A 23,068-nucleotide genomic window follows, 5' to 3' on the forward strand; every position below is an offset into this window, starting at 1 on the left:
CTACAGTATATAATGACTCGGTTCAAAATGTAACAATACGTTAATACTGCTCCTATGATTCTGGATGTTTCAAGCTCTTTGCTCTATTTTAACTAGCTTTTAATTTAAAACCACCTATAAACCAGCTCTGTATTATGAAAACTAGCTCATCTAGCTTTCACAGAGAACCTAAAAATGGGCCACCGGATCAATTTCTGACCCTGATGTTCAGCCTATCATTACCATGACCCCATAAGCTGCAATTTCAGCAGCCACAAAAATGAAGCAGTTGGCTTCATCAGCTGAGCAGTGGAGGGCCAGATTGGAGTTTGTGATGCTAACTGCAGGCTAATGGCCTGAAGAGACCCTGCTATTCAAGTCTGTTTATCTATACCCACTCAAAGAGACTCTTCTGCTGCCTAGATGCGCTGTGTGTATGATTCAGGGTCCAGAATACTAATCATCACACCACAGAACCACCAGCAGTGTCTGTCCGTGCAAGGGACAGTTAACATGTGTAGTCCGGTGTGTGTTTGTGTGTGCGAGTGTGTGTTTTTTTGTTTGTTTGTGTGTGTGTGCTTGCGCACGCGCAAGCTGGCACAGTCAAGCTTAATTAAGTGATCTGATCCAACACTGATTTGCATAATAAAGCAGGCTGATGAGGAGGATAAGAGGAGGCTGAAAGGAAGAAGAGGGAAGACTAAGGGAGGTAGAGGAGGAAGATGTAGGGAGGTGAGAGAGAAGAGGAGGAAGTGCAAGGTGAAGAAGGTCTACATTACGGGTAGAGTAGCAGACAGGAAAGCAGAAAGAAAACACATGTTTGTGAGTAGAAACACTCCAAACCACGCAAACACATTATTCACCTTTTATATTTAACATTTAATATCTGATATGTTTTCCAAAAAACACACTGATTTACCATAATTACTGTTCAAAATTAAACACAATTATTTCCAGTAGATGAGGAGTATGTTGATGATTACTATTAATCATCAAATCAGCCGTGCAGTATAATCAAAGTGGGCTGACTGCACTAAATTAGACTTTAATAGAAGCAAATATTGACCTCATATATCAGTCTAACCTTGATGATTAAAAAATGAGCTACTGAACTTGTCTCATTGTTTTTCACAAAAGCTCTGCTTGGTTGAAGGGGAAAAATCAACATGTCAGATGCCTGTTTGAATACTGTATAAGCCTCCTTGCTCGCTGAGCTGCTGCACTGTGGCATCATTGTAATACCCTATAAATTCAAAAATATAGATTTTTCCACTAATATTGATTCAAACTACTCATTTAAAGCCTCAAGATGTTTTTAAATGTCAGATTTGTGGGAGATTTTAAAAAAACAAAGGTGATCCATTAAAAATTTCAAACAAATCTCTTTAGTATCATTTAAAATAAAAAATGTTCTTTTTTTAAAAAATTCTATTAACAACAAACTCAAAAAGTTTAAAAAAGTACACCTGTATCTAAATTTAATATATAAAATGTGACAGATACCACATGTGGTGCCTTTTCTTATAGTAAAACTAAACAAATAGAGCATGTGTGTGGGTGAGTGTGTGTGTGTGTGTGAGTGTGTGTGTGTGTGTGTGTGCGTGTGTGTGTGTGTGTGTGTAAAGCTGCTGTTATGTGAAGGACAATAAAGTGGGGCAAAACAGGGCAAGTACTGTAAACCACACACACGCTGAGGCATGGATCAACTCCCTGCTGTATCCATCAAGGATGTGATAACCGTTTCCTACACACTCCACACTCCAGAGATTAGCCGGGTCAGTAAGAAAATCCAGGACAACCAGCACACCAGCAGAAACACACTCTCTAAAGACACACACACACACACACACACACGCATCAGGGTAATGGTAATTGCAATAACGCAGATGCAGGGAGACAGGACATTAACACTTTTAATAAATGTATATGTCCAAATTATATGTTGATCAATTTGTTACTCTAAACTGTAATAGAGAGGGACCTGGAGAGAAGAAAAAAGAGAGGATGAGGGAGGGTGAGAGCAAATGAGAGACAAACTGAGGAAGAAAGACGGAAAGAGAGTGAGCAGGGAATCACAGTCTCTCTCTCTCTCTCTGTCTCTCTCTCTCTCTCTCTCTCTCTCTCTCTCTCTCTCTATATATATATATATATATATATATATATATATATATGTGCTTGTGTGTCTTTCTTTCCCTTACACACAAGCACACAGTCCTCTCTTTATCCATATTAGCCCCGTTAGCATTCCCACACACAAACACTAACCATACGCTGACAACAACAATAGACCTATTTGTCTTGATCCATCACACACACACTGCCATTACATCTTTACAAACCCAACACACCAGTGTGTATATCTGTGTGTGTGTGTGTGTGTGTGTGTGTGTGCATGCAGGCACTGTGTTGTGTTTGAAGATGACACTGACCTCGTAATGCCCTCACAGTTTCCCGAACACACACACACATTCCACTGTTACACTCCCTGGAAACACACGCTGCACAACCTAACTGGCATTTAAACCCATTTGCTTTCACTCATCCTTTACAGGACTATTGTGCTTTTTTTTTAATACAACTGATAATCAGCCATGTACACCAAACACACATTCACACAAACACACTGGCTGTCGTCATCTTTGTGATTTAGAGCTGGACGATCCATTGTACTACAATCCCATGCGGGACAATAGTAGCCAGCGGCAACCATGATGCCATTTCCAGGCTGATATGGGAAAATTCAGGGATGTGGAGCTCAGACAGACTTTCCATCCTCTGCCCAGATTACCATTGGTAAGTAAAGGATTTATACAAGTGTTATTGTTCACTGGAACTCCATAAGTAATGTCATATATATATGTATGTCACTGGTAAAAGTAATCTAGTGCATCCATTTTCTATTACAACTCCCATAGTGTCATCTGTTGAAATAAAAGTGGCAGAAATACATAATAAACATTATGGCTTGTTACTGGGAAAAATGTATATTGTTGACTTAAAACTATGTGTTGCCCCCTGTGTCAGCAGTCTGAACCTGACTGAGAAATGGACCCATGTGTAGATAAATGTGTCGATGAATAGCTTTATGATGACTGGATAAGAACAGCATGTACACGTTGTCCTTTTTTGAGAGACAAGCAACACCAGGGCGGTTTTATTGTTATTGACCAATGCCAGAGAGGACATGCTCTCAGCTTTAAGAGAAAATAGGTCATCTACAATGCTGCTGGACACACACACACACACACATGCGCGATGGTGACCCACTTGGTGGTGATGGTGAAACTCAGTGTGCTCAGTCAGCAAGGCTTGAACAAAAAAAAAAGTATACTTATACAATCACATCGGTGCAATATAGCATGCGAACATAAACTACGACACTTAGAATTGTATCATTTGATTGAAAGAAAATGCAGCATTACATTAATATCACCTTTCTCAATTAAATTGAAAAGACATAAACATAAGAAAAGTTTCAGTCAGATTACAGTTTTTAACACATTTCTCTATAGTGAGAAAACTCTTCACACAGTTCCCTTTACCAACATGCAGCTCAACTCATCAGTTAATCTCACATCCAAAATGCACTAATGCAACCAAAAAAACTTCATACACATCTCATCTCTTGTACCAGAACACTGACGACATCTGTCTCCCAACAAGAAAACTTTGTGACTCACAACACGATGTCCTAATAAACAACTGGTAGCACTACAATACGGATAACCATTGTCTTTTGTAGTAGCTTTTATGTAACAGTGAATTGTTATTTTTCCGTCTTTGAATAACGCATTGATTTCATACTTCATAAATCCGACATATGTTTTAACTCCGGTTGAGTCCTGTGTTTATTGTAATTCCGATGAATAAGCGTCCATATGGTTGCTGACAATGAGCCCCAGTTGGGGAGAAGTTACTCTGCCTGCTGAGATCTGGGTGGAGAAATGCAGTAAAGCCCACTAGGGGAAAAACCACTTTCACTGCTGGAGCACCTGAGGACGACTGAAGGACATAAACACATATACATACGCTGACAGACACCTACACACATGCCTCGGTATGTGGCCGCTGCTATATGCTAAAGAGCCCCCAGGCTCCTTTCACCACAGACAGCATGACAGTCTGGCTTTCATATTGCCCACAGTGTTACTCTCACTGGGATCTGTATTATCCTGACTGGGAAATGGACACTGGGATGAATTCAAAACTGAAGGAATATAGAAATACTTCAAACTCCTGGCTGTTGCTTTCTAGTCTCCACCTACCATCACGTATGTTAGTAAAAATTAAAATAACATTCTTTCATCCAAATCTGATAAGCACATTTTCTTTTCTTATTGAATATTATGTGGACAAGATGGTTGCGTTCTGAAACAAATAAGTGTTACGCTGGTTTTCTGCAGTCTAACATTTCAACATCTGGTTTGAGTCTGTTGCTACGGGAAGCGGCGTAAACTATATGATTTGATCCATAACACTTTTATCCACTTTTAGTTTCCACTGTCTGAAGCTGAAAGGGTTCCTTCACTTTTTCAGTAAAGCTTTCTGTAGATTACGTCTGTGAGGGATGCATATGTGTCGGGGCGTATAGGATTTTCAACAGAAAAGCATGTTGTAAGCAGGAGCGATAAGACATGATCAGGTGGAATTGTACTGTGCAAATTCAATAAAAGTGGTTCTTCAGCTAATAATGTAACCTTGCTCTTTAATTGTAAATTTAAAAAAATGACTTTACCTTTACCTTAACCCTTTTCAAACTGTGAGCGGCGCAAGAGAGGTCAAGGGGGGGTATGGAGGGAGAGACATGAGCCGCAATTTGCCACAAAAGTTGTATTCCTTCTTTGAGTTATAACTCCATCAAATCTGAACACACAGATATGATACACCTATTTTTTAGATTCAGTGTGACTTACACTTCCTGAAAATATTACATCATTTATATATATATATATATATATATATATAAGACGTTCCCTACAAGTCCGGAACTTGTTGAGAATCAAGTAATCCGGTGATAACTATCTGTACATCCATGGGTATACTGCAAACAGGAACTGGTAATAGTTCATTTGGCATACTTTTAACGGTGGTAATTTGCTAAAATGTAACAACAAAAATAAGCTAAAAAAAACAGGGCTCAATTTGTCACCCACAACATTACTCACTGACAACGTTATACTCCTCATGGAAGAGAAATCGAGGTAAGACAAGGAACAAAGAATAATAATCGGAGTGACATGTTGCACTATCAATATTTTTATAACATTACTAATGCTCAGATTCCTGGTACACTCCTGAGGCGCCAGTGGACATGTCACAAATATATAACACCATATTGCAAAGTAACACACCTTTCTTTACCTCATTAAATCATGCCAAACCGAATATTTCATGTGTATCTCATTAGGTCTCACCTTGAAAGTGAACATCACACAGTGAATCTCTGACAGAAGCGGGAAGGTCAGAATCTCTTTGTCTAAAGGTCTTTGAATTCCTCAGCGGAGTCCAGGCCTGAGGTGTCTAATCGGATTCTCCCGCATGCCGCGGGGGATAAATGAGAGGCAATTTGATCAAGGTTTCGTATAACAAAATAATAATCACATTCACACCACCTTGCCGATGTTGCAGCCCCTTCCGCTTACGGTTTTGTGTGCATTCAGATTAGCCCTATCTCATTCATCCGTTTTGATCTGGACAAACAAGAAAAGATTTTTTTTATTCCTGCCCAAGAATCTGCATGACACTTTCATCCAAATCTAAATTCTTATTTTATTTGAATACATATTTTGGACAGCTGCAAACAATCATTTAATACGGTTGTCATGGAAAATAACTGCTAGATGGAAAGCATTTACGCGTGTTACCATGAAGGGAAATTTCATTGGCTGCATATTTGAACTTTATGATTCCCCTGAAATGTCCACACACATGGAGGAAATGTTCATTCCCGTGACAATTTTACTAATTCCTACAAGAGGCATGTGTCCCTTAACAAAAAGGACTTGAAAATGTACTCTACTATTATATTGTAAACACACTCTTGTGTTTCTTTAAATTAGCTTTCATAGAGACTGATTTAGCTGATGCCCTTGTAAAAAAAACTTCTTAACTGTCTCGAAGCAGGTGTCATGCACAAAATCACACTGTAAATTCAGATCTGACCTCTTATAAAGTCTCTGCTATGTACATAGCTATGTGATATAGCCATAGTTTGTGTGAGGGAGTCTTATTATAGCTCTTATATAGTGTCATTATAGCTATAACTTGAAGCCAGTCAGAACACTCCTCTGTGAGCTTCTTTCAGGCATTTCGCTGATGTTGTAACATATCGTGATAACTTGCAGATGGAAGCTAATTTGAACAAAAAGGATCAGGGGTGTTTCTCTCCCTGCCATCCAGTATGTCCAGTATCAAATCCCTCTGAAAAGGATTAATTGGCATATTCATAACTGAATATCTTAGATGATGATTCACAAAGAGCCAAGTATGCAAAGCTTTGTGGAAACAGTAAAATAGGGTCTCCTCAGACAATATGGACTATTTGTGTGTGAAGAGATTATGCCAGTAAAGCTACTATGTGTGTGTTCATCATGTGCCCATACTGTATGCACATGTACAAATGCAAGCATCTGTGTGCATCCATAGAAATATGTGCGGATGTGTATGTGTGTGCAGTTGGAATTCATGGGGCAGGTGTCTCAGCAGTGGTTGGGGGCAGAGCGGCGCTAAATCACTCCTCAACTGACACACCTCACCACAGGGTGTCCCGCCATGTGTTACTGCAGAGAGTGAAAGAGCGAGAGAGAGAGACCCAGGGGTAGCGGTTACTGGGTCACAGAGAGAGAGATAAACCTCTCTATAAATCAGCATCTTGTGATTTAAGAGTACGTTATGCGTGTGTGTGTGTGTGTGTGTGTGTGAGAGAGAGAGAAGCAGAGGGTGAGAATGCATATGTATACATACAATGCCCTTGGAAGTGTGTGTTTGTGTGTATTGCTGCCTGTATGTGTGCACCCATTCCTGCCTGTGTGTGTGTGTGTGTGTGTGTGTGACAGACCAGCGCAGGTGAACTACAGACAGGCCCAGACATCCTGGCACGATCCAAGTAGACATCAAGACTCTCGCCTTACTCCCCCCCCCCCCCCTCCCGACTCTCCTGTGGCTCCACCTCTACAACTCCCATCACCCTCTGCTGCTGCAGCATATTGCATATTACACACCCGCACATAATCATACACACACAAAGAAGCAAATAACGAATTATGCTAACTATTGACGTGAATCATTCATTTTTTCTTTAATTTGTGTTTCACATACATATACTAACAGAAATGCACATCTGCCACAAATCAAACACACAGGTGCAGACATATATAGGCATAGAATCCTGCTGATAGTGTAAACAATATATTGTGTGTATAGTGATGAGACATCGCTGAAAGCATGGTTAGCATTTGCAGGGGTCCCTTTAAAGTAAACTCCCTGGACTAAACTTGGAAGGCACACTAACAGCACTAGTGTGTTTGAAACAACACACTAGTGACCAATTATGATATGAAGACTGTTTGACACGAGGGACACTCCTGAGCAGTTTGGACTACAGGAAAGCTATCTGTAAATATAACTGAAATATAGCTGCAAAATTTGGCAGGATCCAAACACCGTGGGGACGATGGATCAGCTCAGCTAAGTATTGCTGTTAATTGGCTTAGTGTTGTCGTATTTTAACAGTATAGTTTTCTTAATATGTTGGATTAAGAACATAGTTATGTATTAGGAGTGTATTGCCCTACAGTGTATTCAGACAGTAAGCGAACTTAATTTTGTCATTGCGTCATTGTCCACTGGACAGTTTGTGTTTATTTGTGCCAAACACCCCATGTACCAGTGACATTACTACTGTAGCAACCAACCGTTTGTGTGTGTGTGTGTATATGTGTGTGTGTGTGTGTTCAGCATCTGACTGAACTCATCAGACACTCCTGTTCTTTTTGTTGTTTCCCTCAGGTCTCTCTTCTTTTTCCTCTTAGTCTCTGTACATTTATGAAGCAGATTCATAAGCCCCGGGATACGTGCAAATGTTTCTGCTCGAGTGAAAAATGCACGATGCATTTTTCTTTGCACGCAATCTCTCTACCTCTAAAATTTGTGTTCAGTCTAAAGACACAGATAGAGAGAAGAGTATATAACAAAAAAATATGTAGAAATGTGTGAGAGTGTGCAAAATGAAAGTTGAACTGAGATACAAATTTTTTAAAAAGTCACTTATATTTAGCATCTAAAAGGCAAAATACGACAAATGTAAAACCCTGGATTATCACATTCATTTATTACCTTTGCTCAGAAATGACTAAGTCATGACTTTCTAAACTTTTATCTCTGTGACTTTGTGTCCTAGGGGTGCGGTGGAGTGGGTGTTTTGTGGTGGTTGGGTTGAGACACTTGGAGAAGTGCGTGTTCAGCAGAAATGTATTTCCAGTGTAGCACCCTGCAGAGTAAATGTTACTGGGAGTCTGTGCAGCCCCGGCTCATTTCAGTGGGGAACACAAGTTAAATAACCAGACTCGTCTTCCTCCCAAAGCAAGGCTTACAGGTTTCACCGGAGTTGCTGTTCTGTGCAAATACGGTACACCCGGCTCTCATTCTTACACGCTCGCACGCAACCTCTTTCTGTATAAACGGATGCTCTCAAGCTCAAGTGCACATATTGAGAACTGTTCGCCTCACACATTTGCCTTGTGCTATTATTATCATTCTTGGATCTTGTACAGCAGACTGTGAGTCTGTGTGTGTGTGTGTGCTAGTATCAGTCACACCGCGGTTATTTCCTGAGGAAACAATACAGACAGAGTTAAACACAAAACTTTCAGAGGGTATCCGTGCCACGTCACCATCAGTACACATACGGTATTCACACACACACACACACACACCCTTTCCCCATCAAAGAAGCGTTTCTTTGGGCAGCAGAAACCAAAGCGGACTCACATTGTGAAGCTGGTATTGTCCTTTTAAAAGAAATCAGATACCAGCCAGTCTTTGTCATCCGCAGCTTCCTTCCCTGACCACATCTAGTGAAACTTAACTCAACACTCTGTAAAACCTGCCATGAAAGCCGCCTCACCAATCTTAAAAAGCTAGACAGTTTTAGTGTCCCGTGATGGTCTAAATGTTAATTCGGAAGCATTTCCACCCTGAGAATAGCCATATTCGGGGGAAAACACTGACTCTCTGTTTTGTTTTTATTGAAATGATATTACAGATGCAGAATGTAAACCTGTGAGGTATCTGAGTCTTAAAAATCATTTTAATGAACTTCCTTCGTTCTCCAGTCTATGCAATTTATTCAAAGGCTTCCTGTCCGTCTAAGGATCTAATTACACAAGAATAAGATGTAAAATCAATCATTCAACTCTTACTTGATCCTTTCTTTTTAGCATCATTGGTTAGTGATACTGTGGGTTAATGTTAAGGCGCTCGCTGCCTTCATTCGTCAGGGGAGAAAGGAGACATTTGTCACAGGGTAGAATCCTGTAAAGAATGGACTACCATGGCCCATTTAAGTTCAAACCCCGATTTGAATACTTTTGTGTATTATTCCAGTATTAAGCAGCATTATTAAAGAGCCAAGAACAGTATATTTTTGCTTTCTATTTGAGAAATTATTTGCAATTAGTGTAATGGTGAATATTTGGGAAAATACATAGCTGGATGGACAGTCAGTCTTTTTTCTCACACACATACATACAATGGTGTGCCCCTTAATATTGGGGCCAGTGACAGGCTGAAAGGCGAGAGTGATGGATGGGCAGGGCTTAATCACCTTTAATCAGCTCCGTCCTTGAATAATGATGAACAGCCCCTTTTACACACACAGAATGCAGAGAGAAAGAGGGAAGGGGAGAGAGAGAGAGAGAAGCTTTGAGAAAGAAGCCGTGTGTTGCATACTCTTTGTTGAATTCATAAGTAGAGGCAGATGCCGTCCGTCCTCCTCTGCTTTCATTCCATACATCCGTTTTAGTCAATGCGGCCGATTCGCTTTGTACAAGGCACTGGCTACTGTGTTCCTCCGCTTGGCTCGCACAGCCTCACGCTCATGTTTCTTTATCATAGAACAAAATAAAGTGACAGCAGAAAGTGTGTAGACAGTGTGTGACAGCGTTTAGCTCAGCAAATGCTAAAAGGAGGTGTTATTTTGTTATGTGACTGTCACTTTACTATTGACGTTCCGTGGAAAGCATAGACAGAGATATTTTGCAACTCTCGGTGCCAGACGCTGGGAATGCTAAAACATGCTCTCTGCTCTCCAGGGTGTGAAAAGCATGCTGGCAATCGAAAGAGTTCAATAACATGCAGTTAAAAATATGACCGTTTCATGGTTTAATGCGAGTCAGTGTGTGTTTTCTCTGCCACAAAGATGTGTGTACATTTTTCATCTTTGGCAGCTATTGAAAATCGAGCACACACTTTCTGAATCACGCTGCACACTTCATATAGATGAAAGGGATTCTAAAAATCTATTACAATGAGTAGTAGACTAGAAATTCAGCTTTTGTTAGACACTGACTTTAAATTGAGTATAGATAAACAGCATTTTTTATCATTTTCACCATCATGTTCAAATGACCTGAATGTAGCGTTAGCCCCGGCGCAGGCCTCCTCCTCTTGACCCCTCCCACTCACCCATCAACCATCCCGGGCTTGGCGTGGTTGACAGGCAGCTGAAGGGCAGTGCTGTCAGGGAGGCCAAAGGCTGAAGCGTGGGGGGCCTGGCAGGGCGGCTGAGCCCCAGGACAATACCATTACAGTGGGGATGAGGACTGCATGAATGACCTGAGGAAATCATGGGGCTAGCAGGAATGTTCTCCCGCTGGGTGCACACATGGTATTTCACTCTGCAGAAGGGTGATAACCCCCACTCTCCCCAGTAACAGCCACCCAGAACAGTCCATCATTAAAAAGAAACCTGGTGAAGGGTTCTCATTGCAGGCAGATGCAGACCGCAGTGTGGTGACATGTACGCAAAAATATGAAAGCTGCACAGAGTTCACAGTCTTTATAGACTCTTTCTCTTCAGCTCATCAGACATGTACATATTAGCCTTGCTTTCTTTTTTAGATGACTGACTTATTCTATGTGCGTTAATTGCAACTTTTTTTGCTTGTCATGATAATTCTCTCAGGTCTCTCTTGAAAATCTGAATCTCAGTGACATCCAACACAAAAAAACACTGCAACCGTTGAATAGCAGCTAAAACCCTCTAATGCATTTCCAAAACACCTGCACAAACCAACTGCTTTATCTCATCCCATCCCTACTCCCTTCCTGACTCTTTATCTCCATTTACCCCCTCTTCTACTGCCTAGTAAACACACACACACACACACAGTAATGTGTGAGTGGCCTCCCATTCAATGAGACCTTGAGCTCCACAAAGCCTCATGTGGCCCTATGTTTTAAGCCTCACAGGAGGCAACAAGCACACATTACAACCCCATAAAGGCTAGCCTATAGTGTGTATTACATACTCTTCGCTGACAGCAGTCACAGGTTACCATAGTTCAGCGGCCGACAAGAGTCTTGTAGTCTAAAGTTGTTGAACCTCAAACACTCCTTAGTAGGACGGACGGTCTAATAGGCAACAGATTATGAACACCAATGACAGCATTTGTTCAGTGTTCCTCCAAAATAGTGGGTGGGAAAAACACAAAATAAGCACCAGTGTGTCTATGTTAGTAGCATGAAGATCAGCCGACATGCAATTGAGATATAAACTTAGGCAAGGACATGGGAAAGTATGACAAATGATCTATTGCATCATACCCTAAGCACAGCTGGTTATGATGCAACAAGGTGTAACAAGGTGGTGTAACAAGGAACGTAGCATCCAAAGACCTCAGGACCTTTCATCCTCCATTCCCATCCATCTTTCCTGACACTTTCCACTATTAACCTTTGAGTAAATAGGTATAGTTACTCAATGGTTAATGGTATAACATTATAATAATAAGTAAAATGTGAAAAATGTTCAACCACATACAATTTGACTTAAAATCACCTAAAGCTTTGTTTGTTTAGACCCTTGTGATGAATTTGGTCTCATTACATTTGGACTGTCTATGGTCTGAAGGTAGGTAGACACCATATTTTTAAGGCTTCATTTATACTCTGCCTTATTGTACCTTGATTATTGTGTGCAAGGGCTCTATTCCTGAAAAAAATGACAATAAAAGTAACTAACAAGACAAGAATCTTACCTATAAATGCATATATTACCAATTTAAATTCATATTACTCTTTATAGTACAGGCAGTCCATAAAGGTTCCGTATTATGATAGTGTCCCACTGACAGAACAGCGGGTGATAAGAGGTTAGACCTTATTATATTACTATTTCTATATCAATAAATTCTAAGCTCCAATCTTTCTATTGCAAAAGATACATCTATAAGTTAAGTTGGTCTCTCCCATTCCTAATTATCAATCGGTGCAGCTAGGCTTATGCTCTGAATTATTGAACAGACTAGCTGTGATATGTCAAAAAACATACTGCATATATGGAAACATCTTCCAATGTTAACCAGATGTTAATAATAGAGCGCAATTAACTGAAAGTGATGTGGTATGCTCCATCTAACTCAACAGGCTTCCTCATCTTTCCCATGCGCTGCAAGCGTCTGTCGTGCCAGTAAAATCCTTCTTCTCTTTCCTTATTGTTTTTATAGGCCTGTAAATAGTCCAAGCTAAATTAATGAGGCCACAGAGACTGAGATGGAGCAGTGAGGGGGATAAAGGAATGGAGAGATGAAGGGAGTGATAGATGGCATCATTATAACGCAGCACATCTCACTTAACAGGACTGTTGGCTTTGGAAGTTCCATGTTTTAGCATGTGCCAATTCCAGTTTCGCCTTGTTTGGATGTACAAACACATACACACATGCACACGCAAACAAAGACAAAAGTATAGAGGCTAACGAAATGTTTTAATGCACCACATTCACACACACACAAACCCTCCAAACAGATAGGCATGGACATACACACAAACATACTATAGGCAAGCTGGACCAATGAACTCATGTTGAGGACCACATACTGTAACTCACACATGAACACACACACAGAAGCTAACAGTCTCAAGTGGCCCATAAACACTCTCACACATACACAAAAGACACAAAAAAAAACCAACCTTCCCAAGCAAAATTCACTCACACACACACACACACACACACACATACCATCATAATTAGCTCAACTGCCGCAATGACAAATGAAGATAGAGCCTATTCTTTCCCCACCTGGGGACAATTTACAGAATATCTCGGTTAAGCTGAGCACACTGGTAATTAACACTGAACCCCAGTCAGTTAGCTGGCTGATAGCAGAGCTCTGCATTATCGCATTGTTTTAGGTGAAAGACTTCACAGAGCCCATTTTCATTCAACCAGAATGAGCTATTCTTCACTGGAGCATCCTCACACTAGCAGGAGAGGTGTAAATGCATGTGGAGTGAAAGAGTAATTACTGTACAACTAGAACGCTCTTAGAGACCGCTATGCTGCACAGCTCTCTCCGACGACTGCTTGAAGCAGCAAATACACACCTAAACTTTGGAATTAAGTCACTTTGAAGAAGTTTTATAGTTGTGAAAACTAGCAAATGTCTGCTGACAGAACTCCCAGATATAAATTTGCTCTTGATGCCTGTGTGTCCCACAAGTTTCTTGGAAATCTTCACAGATCTTTGAGATGCCTGAGTGAAAAATAACTTATTATTTGCTGTTTCCCACTTAAATTTATTCTTGTCTAGGTTAAAAAGCAAGAACAAGAGAGTGATAATATAGTAATAAATAATAAAAGATGGCAAAAAATGCATAGAGAAAAAAAAAAACAACATCTAGACAGACTGATGTGCAGAGATGTACTGCGGGGGGGAGACTGACAGACCAGATGAAAGATGTTCCCTTCATAATTAAAAGGTGTGTACACCCGCGGTTAATGTATGGCATTGTAATTAACACCTTATTTTGCCGATAATGGGATGCAGCGCAATCTATCAGCGATCAAGCGGTTATGTCTCTCTCTCCCACACGTTCCGTCTCTCAACCCCTACGTTTCTGCGTGCGTGTTGAGAGCGTACGTGTCACTCATCTCGACATTAGCATGGTAAGTACATGCAGATGGCGGTTAGAGCCACTAACCTTTCAGGAGCCATTTACATGTAAATCGATGGATTAATTGGCTAAAGCTCATTAGAGTTGGGGTCTCATCAATACCACATACACCTCAATTACCCCTGGCACTGAGCTGTCAACCCAACTCAACCCACACACACACACACACACACACACACACACACAAAAGAACCAATGGTATACATGAGACCTCTTGATTGGGAACTCAAGATCCACCAGTAATTTATGTTTAAATGATGTTATTTTTTCTTTTAAAGTAATCTTTAATCGCCACAACGCTTTGTCAAGAATCTTACTGTATTTTAGCAAACCACAACTGAATACTATTGATATAAGTTGGGTTTTTTTTCTTTTTTGTGCTGAAAGAATTGATATTCTGATAGTCATTCATTAAATGTTAATAGTGGAGTATAAAAGTGCTTTCCTGTGAATCTCTGAAATGGAACTGAGATCATAGGACACAAAAATTTTGAATGATTTTGAATCTGATAAATGGTCACACTCATTCAGATTAAACCAAACTACTTCTCTGTGTATGTATTGCGTAGTGATTAAATCAAAAAAATATCATATCATATATCATAGATAGTGGGCAAAAAGTAATATCCAGGTTTTAGTTAAAGGCCGGTATCCACACATCAATATAGCTGTTTTCACCAGCAGCAGTACAAAGCCTGTCAGGAAATCAGGGAAACAGGCAGGAGTCTGTGCGGAGGCCTTGCATTAATCAGTGAGATTTCTCTAACATTCCTTGAGGTTTTGCACTTTGGCATCGGCTCCAGGTGCTGAAATTGAACACTTAATAGCAAAAGACCAGCAGAGCGGAAGAAATGGAAAACTTGGTCGGTTGTATCGCTAGGCGTGGGCCGTGCTACCTTCACCTTGACAAATGCCTGGTGCCATCCATTTGAACAGGGAAAGATGAAGGGAAATGAATCGGAGGAGGTGGGAAATCTGTGGATGATGAGTACAGTAATCTTGTTGGACACTGCTGTCTGCCATTTTTCTCTGCTCATCTCCACACTCCGCTCCACTTCTAACCTTCCATGCATGTTTGTGTGTGTGTGTGTGTGTGTGCGTGTATGAGAGAGAGAGAGAGAATTTGTGAGTGAGTGTGTGTAATTTGTAAGAAAGGTCAGTGCTCATCTCCACAGTATCCCTGAACCTTTAAAGGTCGGATCCTTTGTCCTGGTATAAGTGACGCTTTATTCCGGCCTCGACGAGAGAAGGGACGTAGACAAAGACGGAGAGAGAGAGAGGCCTCTGGTTTGAGAGAGGTAGCATTAAACATTTTTGGCAGTACAAACTCTTGTTGACACACAGCACTGGTATTGGTAAGGGATCCAGATGATGAGGCAGGAAGTTAAAGCTGCATGTGTTTTCCCTGTACCAGCAATAATATAATACATCACAGCTGATATCACAGCTTAACACTACGGACATAATAACTTTGTTTCATACTCATTAATTTTAACCTTACCGTTGAGACCCAACAGTCTCCAAACAAAACAAGCCGCATTTACTTGAGCATTAAGCTTGTGGACAGAAATCTGAGGGGGGCAAAGTAAGTACGTAAAGTTTTCTTCTAGCCCGTTTCAACAGCATAACTCACGAAGTGCTTCGCAATAAAAGGAAAAACAACAGATATGAAATACAAACACAATAATAAGAATATGTCTCTCTTAATAAATGTACCATGAACAGCAACATGTATGTTGACTCAACATGTATTGAATCAAGGGAGGTATAAATATAACTATCATTCAAAAGCACACTCTTCAGATTTTAAAGGGGACATATCATGCACATTTCCAAGTCTATATATATTTATTCTGGAGCTCTACTAGAATATCTGTGGATGATTAACTGTTCAAATAACTCCTTATTTATGTTATACGGGCCCTTTATGCGGCCCTTCAATTTTAGCTCCTGTCTCTTTACGGCCCATTACTCTATTCTGATTGGTTAGCTTCCGGAAATTCTCGGTTGACGTCCGGCAGTTTGGGAGGCTACGTAAACAAACGGTAGCAGTAGGATTTCACTCGAAATGGAAATTCACAAATACATCCCTACATGTTCAAGCCAGATTCCGATCCAAAATATACGAGTGGACAATGTGAGCAGCTCGTAAAACAAAATTAGCAACAACTTAGGAACAAAGGCTACAGAATGGGCAGCCATTTGTGGGCATGCCCGATCAACCTGATGTCATCATGAGGAAGTAGTAGCAATAACCATGGCTTTTGACTTTCAGGGAGCATTTTTAAATACATTTACCTCAAGTTTTGGACCATGTTTAACATAGACATCTGACATCATAACCTTGGGAAAGCAAAATGCAAAGAAGCTACAAATTCTAAAACATTCCTTGTTTGGTGCTGAATAACAGCCAGAAAGGCCTTTTTGCAGAACATTATGATGTCACAGCAAAGTTGACCTTTTCATCAGTTCACTTCATCATTTTATCCTATTAGACATTTGTCATAATTAACGTCTGAATTCTTGAGTTATGGCCTAAAACTTGTTTTGTGAGATCACAACGTTTGTGCCAAATGAGAGAGACATACCCTCAAGGGGTTCCTGATATCGCATTCATGAGAACGGGACGGATGGACATACAGATGGACGGACAACCCGAAAACATAAGGCTGCCCACCACGGCTGTCGCTGATGTGGAGGCATAATAACGGAAAATCATTAAAAGTATGAATTCATACACATACAGTCAATATAGTGCTTTATTTAGATGCTGGAAATTGGTAATTGGAGATTTAAACTTGTGTGTTGAGTAAGAATTGTTCTTATCTAGATTGCTTGAAATGGTCAATGAAGAGGGCACACAAAAATACACACACACACACACACACACACACACACACACACACACATACACACAAACATAGACACAGCTGCAGGCCTTTAAGATTGTCCGGCGTTGCACTCTCCATGCTTGGCTGCTCTGGGCATGCTCTGTTGTGTTTGGCATTCAGAGTGCAGGGACAGCTAAAGGCCTGATCACTGAGGCCTGACCGCCTTTAATCAGCACACACACACACACACACACTCAAACGCACTCATATGCATACGCAGCAGTATAGTATACAGTATATGTCACACGCAAATGAACCACTCCACTTCCACAGTTGCACACATTGAGACACGTACACTTAAACACTAGAGGGCATGTTATTCCACCTGACACCGTTTCTAAGTCAACCACCATGGCTGAAGGTAAAATGTCATCACTCTGCCTCTTGCCAGTGGATAGAGAGTATGCAATAAGTGCAGAGACCTTTTCTTTTATCTCCATCAGCTGTGGGAGTAAGAAGAGTCAGGGATGCATGGACTCTATGGATCATTTCAGAAAGACAGGACTGTCTGGGACCAGTGACTCTTCAGTGGGGGCACAAGCTGAGAAATGAGTTCTCTTGAGATGGTATACTTTATTTTGGGTGTTCATGCAAGGGAAGTGTGTGTGTGTGTGTGTTCTAACAATGAGTGAATGGAGTCGATTTACATCGGATTATGCAATTTCTTTGCAGCTAAAGATGGCCATAAGGCAAAGCAAAATGAGTGTTTTTATTCTCAGCATGTCTAGTGGCTCCATGCCAGCAGAGAGAGATTAAGTCTCTTCAGCTCTCCCTTTTCTTCCTTTGAGATGTTGTTGCCCCAGCATGTCCTGGATCTGCCCTGGGTCAGTCATCTGTCAGCTATGCCCTGTGCCCTTGAGATCTTAACCAGGTGTAAACCTTCTCAACTTCTCAATGAAACTCCAAAACTCATTGAGCTCCTGAGCACATTACTGAGAGTGAAGCATGTAACTGTACAGAGAACGGTTGCGTACTTGAACTGCTTCTCTCCGCTGTGTCATTTTTTCATCTATTATGGCTTTGTGCCTCCACTTTGTTTTTACCATGATAGCCCAATATAGTCGCAGCCAGCGGCCAACTGGTTCCCATCATCCAAACATTCATAAACTCCGGGAAGCAGATGCTGTCCCTTCACCAGAGTGGAAAAGTCCACCTCATTCAATTGAACTGCAGTTTAGGGGCCAGATGCATAAAGGATACATACAAAAACCATGCATACACCATCTCCCGCACATAAACCAGTATTTATAAATATATAAATATATAAATATGAATGTTCGGTGAGATTGTGTGCACCTCACGCATTCTTTAGAGCAGCCAGTTTTTCTAGAGCGATCTGAGGTTGATGTGATGAGGTGGAGATGAAATATAAGGTGAGAGATGGAATCTTTTAGTAAAACATTGTTTGTGTTGGTTGATAAACAGCTGCACTGATTGGATGATTTCTTTTTCTTTTTTTTCGTAGTGTTTACACAAAGATTTGTAAAATGCTAATAAAAGGCACATTTAGTAAGGTAACAATGATACATTACTTTTGTGTGATGAATTTTATCATTCTTTGAATTTACACAAGAGTCAACATTTTATTCTGCTGTTAATATTCTATTTATTTTATCCTTAGTTGTGAAATAACTTCTAAAGATATGAGCACTACAAACTAATCATTGATTACATTTCTGAGATATCACCACCAACGATGGATTACAGGTCCATGTGATGAATTAATTACATGGATGGTATAAAGAACCACACAGCCGTGTGTAACGGTCGTGCGTAGTGACAGCTGTTCTGGCTGTTGGAGAACCTCGCTGGCGCAACACAATCAGTGAAACAGCACTTCTTCCTCTCCATTTGTTTAATTGACAGGTGTACAGACTGGTGGAGCAGGCAGCGTATTAATATGTAAACGGCAGGTTAATTACATGTCTTCATCCATTTATGGCTAATTGTGGGAGTGGAAATAAGGCTCATGCACATGCAAGCAGTTCCTCTTGCTGAGATGTATAAAACAGAACCATGCATAGCACAGATACATAAATCTGACAAAAAGAATGCATATGCGTTTTATGCATGTGGCCCCAGGTCTTTACTATTTGATGATATAATATTCAATAAATATCACAAATGGAAGGGCACTATGTATATATTTGCCAGTGTGACTCCCACCATAAACAAACTTGATTTAATGCCAACTTCTAGCTTTTGCTGTAAATATTAGAACAGCCGTGTTATCCCATACTGCCAGAGCATCTCTTACAGAATACCTCAGGAAGCTCAGTTGCAGTGTGCATGAAAAGAAATTTGACAACCTTAGGACCTTTAACTGGACCTGAAGAGTCAAGTGAAACCTTTTCATTTTTTTCCTGGTAGGATTTATAAAACTTGCCCCTGACCAGATTCCTTTGATCCACTTCAGCCTGCTCAGGGTCAAAAGCAGAGAAAAACTCTTGAAGGCAGCCAGTCAATCCCAAGGCTGTGCCCCAGCCAAACATACAGCGTTTTCACTGGAAAGTGATGTCTTTATGGGTAAATACAAACAGAAGAACATTTGAATGCATTGAAAAAAATGACTGGTGGATGAAGGATTGGTTTGACAGACATACTGTAAATGCACTGAACATGACGTACATTTTAATTTCAGCTCCAGAATCTATGTGCACGCGCACATGTGTGTGTGTGTGTGTGTCAGTGAAAAGCAGTTTCCGCAGTGGTAAGCACCTTGTCTTCTTTTTCTCACCTCTGCTGACTTCTAGTCCACTAATGACCTGTATATATTGACAGACATGTCTCTTACAGTTATGTACTGCACTCATTCTATCTCTCTCTCTTTCTCTCATGCACACACACAGATGTGTATACACCATGCAGTATATGAGGATATATCCCAGAGGAGCTCTGAAGCCTCGCTTCCTGCAGACCTGATTAAGATGGAAGACACAAACAATAAAAAAAACCAAGGTTACCATAACAAGGTCAGCAGCACACAAGCAGACACAGGTACAAAAAAAATAAATACAAAAAACCCAAAGCAGCTAAGGGTAAACCAAGGAGTCAAATTTTGTACTCTGCCTTTTTTGTTCAAAGTTCCTGAAGATTGAACCATAAATGTATATAGTGATGCAAAGATTTCTATAAATACTGATTTGCAGTGAAAACACATTAAACCCACAGTTACTGTACGTATGTTCACAGGTCAGCATGGCCTTGGCTACATAAATGGAATAAATAAATGAGAGCGACAAAGCAAATTGCAGTGTCTTAGTATCACAACATTGATAATTGAAAAATAACTAAATAAAACATAACAGTAGATAGTGGTTGGTGTGGGACAATGTTAGTGGCATAGAGAGGAAGTAATACTACAAAAGTGCTGGATGTCATTTGTAGTGACTGTGAGTTATTGAAACAAAAATGACTCCCTGACTTGATTGTATTGTATTCATATGTGTCACATAGTTTACCGTTAGAGCAAAATGTTAATGTTTTCAATGGAAACTCTTTTATTCCACACTAGAACACTTTGTGTAACGGGGCACAGCAAGAGGCTGTTGCAGAGAAAGTGAAGTTGATCAGAAATTTTCAAAAATGGTGATGGTGAGATTGCTGTAATTTTAAATATGGTAACCGGCTAACATCAATGCAGTAGAATTATCAGTAGATTTCCATGCCGTGCCATACTCTCAGAAGCCTTAAAACAGACATTTCTGTCTTTGTTTTGCTGTCATTAAAGACTGCAGTGAAACGGAAAGGTTGTCATGCTGACATCTGTGATATAGCATCACAGTGAGATCAGACAGCTGCTGGAAGACAGACATTTATGTTTTTTCAAATGAAATGACACTGAGAGGCCTCTATTCACTGATCGCATCGCAGCTATACAACAAGATGATGCTTCTGACAACTTGCAATACATGCCTACAGGACCTGTTTAGATAAGCAAGACACTTGACAGGCGCCATGTGGTCCCTATATGTGTCTGAGGTCGCAGCTGAGGTCACCACCACATCTTCAGCACCAAGGACAGCAGACATCACACATGATAGCTTTACAGTAATAGGTCTATTTTATTCATGAGCTAAATAAGGAGACATTAAGTGTCTATCGCTTATAGTAAAAGTCGTTTTATGTTTGAGAGTAGCAGTAGTATTATAATTAGGCTCATTGATAGGCTGTGGCTGTATTCTATATGGCCATTTAATTTGCCTTTTGTGCAACCATTTGAACTCCGTCCCCCACTGAAGGTGGACAGATGGATCCGATTAATTCACATGATCAAAGACAGAGAGTTGCAAGGTGAGACACTGATAATAGTAATAGAGTGTAGTAATACAAAGTGAGAAGAAAATGTCTTAAATTCAAATGAGCTGCAGATTGTGCTATAAGTCCATATTAGTCATTTCCTGCACATGGCTTCTTTCCAATTCATTATCCAACTGGACTTTGCAATTTTTGTTTTTTTTTCATTACATTTTCCTGTTATTTTATGCAAAATAGTGCCCTAGTGATGACTTAAATAACTAAGGTAACAATGGCAAAGAAAAGAAAAGCATTTAAATGTCACTCATAATTGTTTTATCTTGTGACCTGTTTGTCTTCAAATTGTGGTGGAAAATCTTTTTATCAGCCAACTTCCTGGAATGTTTGAAAGCAATACACAGCGGTGATGATTAGTGGAGCAGTGCAGCACATAAAAAAAAAGAAAAAAAAAAAAAACATGACATGTCATTCTTTGTGGATGTTTAATTGATAGCACTAACACCACAAATTACAAAACAGGCATTCTGTGCCAGAGAGTTTTCAGCAGGGGTCTATAACCCAGTGACAGCTCACTCTCTTTCTCTCTTGCCTTCGCCTCCCCCTCCTCTCCTCCCTCTTCCTACTCCTTCCCCGGCTCGTTCCCTCTCATCTATCAGAGGTGATGGAGTGACTTTCCTGTGCAACTCCCAAATTTCCCCTCCCCTGCTACATTACATGTGTATCCAAACCACCACTGTGTCTGTCAAACAGGACGTTTCCCCACTGTGTCCGTCTCTCTGTTCTTGTCTACCCACTGACACGCACTCACACGCACATACACGCAAAAGCGATGTCAGCAAGAGTCCCACAGTGATCATCCCTCAGTGTTAAGCCGTACTTGTCGGTTGCGTATGTGGACTGTATGGAAGCACACACACTCATATATAAATTAAATATGTTTCGTTATTTTTTTTTACTGTGCTCACACAAGCTGCATGTTCACCATATCCCTTTGTACTATACACACACACACACACACACACACACATACAGTATTCTCATACACACACACACACACACACACACACACACAAAGACTGACCACTGTGAAGTGATCCTGTCAACTGGTAGGGGCCTCTCCAACAAATAAACACCCTATCTATCTATCCCTCCATTTCTGTTTTAGGGCCTGGTTGTGTGTGTGTGTGTGTGTGAGTCTGTGTGCATTTGGATGTATTTGTCTCTGTGTGTGTTAAGTTGAATTCCTGAGCCTGTGGTTACCAACAGCTTTGAAGTCCCAACAGCACCAGGGCCCCAGGGTGGCAGGCTTACCCGCCACCCCCAGCCTGCAGTTGAAGGCCCATAAAGAGAAAAGCAAACAGGCAATAATACCCCGAATGAACAAACCTTTGCTGCATCCTTGGCTACAGCCTCCTCCTTGGCCCTGCATGCCAGACACACATGCACACTCATACACACGAGCAGCGCTGCGTTGGTATATTGTATGAGTGCAAGCGGAGATCAAGAAGTAGACTGAGAGGGAGGGACTGAGACACAAACAGACATATGCTCATGAAATCTTTTAGTCTGCATGTAGGGCAATGAGCATATGAATGCATGCTCTCTTTCTCTCTCTCTCTCTCCCTCTCTCTCTCTCTCACACACACATAAGTATGTATATAGACCATACAGTATGTGAGCAAATACACAATTATTGCTGAGTTGCCTTGCTTAGTGAGTTATTTCTGCCTTTGGACAACAGTGGAATGGTCTCTAATTAACTC

At 40.7% G+C, this 23,068-nt stretch overlaps 1 protein-coding gene across 8 annotated transcripts in view; it reads right to left on the minus strand.

Annotated features, from left to right (window-relative positions):
• The window catches only part of epha3 (eph receptor A3), a 102,390-nt gene that overhangs the window by 53,702 nt on the left and 25,620 nt on the right, over positions 1 to 23,068 (minus strand). The window contains exon 4 of one of the 8 annotated variants that reach the window (XM_042425906.1): positions 18,593 to 19,966. The exons of the other annotated variants lie outside the window; for them this stretch is intronic. Within the exon in view, the coding sequence (XP_042281840.1) occupies positions 19,863 to 19,966 (104 nt within the window). The 3' untranslated portion in view covers positions 18,593 to 19,862. Of the gene's footprint in view, positions 1 to 18,592; positions 19,967 to 23,068 lie in introns of those variants that run through there. 8 annotated transcript variants of the gene reach the window in all.

Source organism: Thunnus maccoyii, chromosome 11 (assembly GCF_910596095.1).
Source record: "Thunnus maccoyii chromosome 11, fThuMac1.1, whole genome shotgun sequence".
NCBI classification, from domain to species: Eukaryota; Metazoa; Chordata; class Actinopteri; order Scombriformes; family Scombridae; genus Thunnus; species Thunnus maccoyii.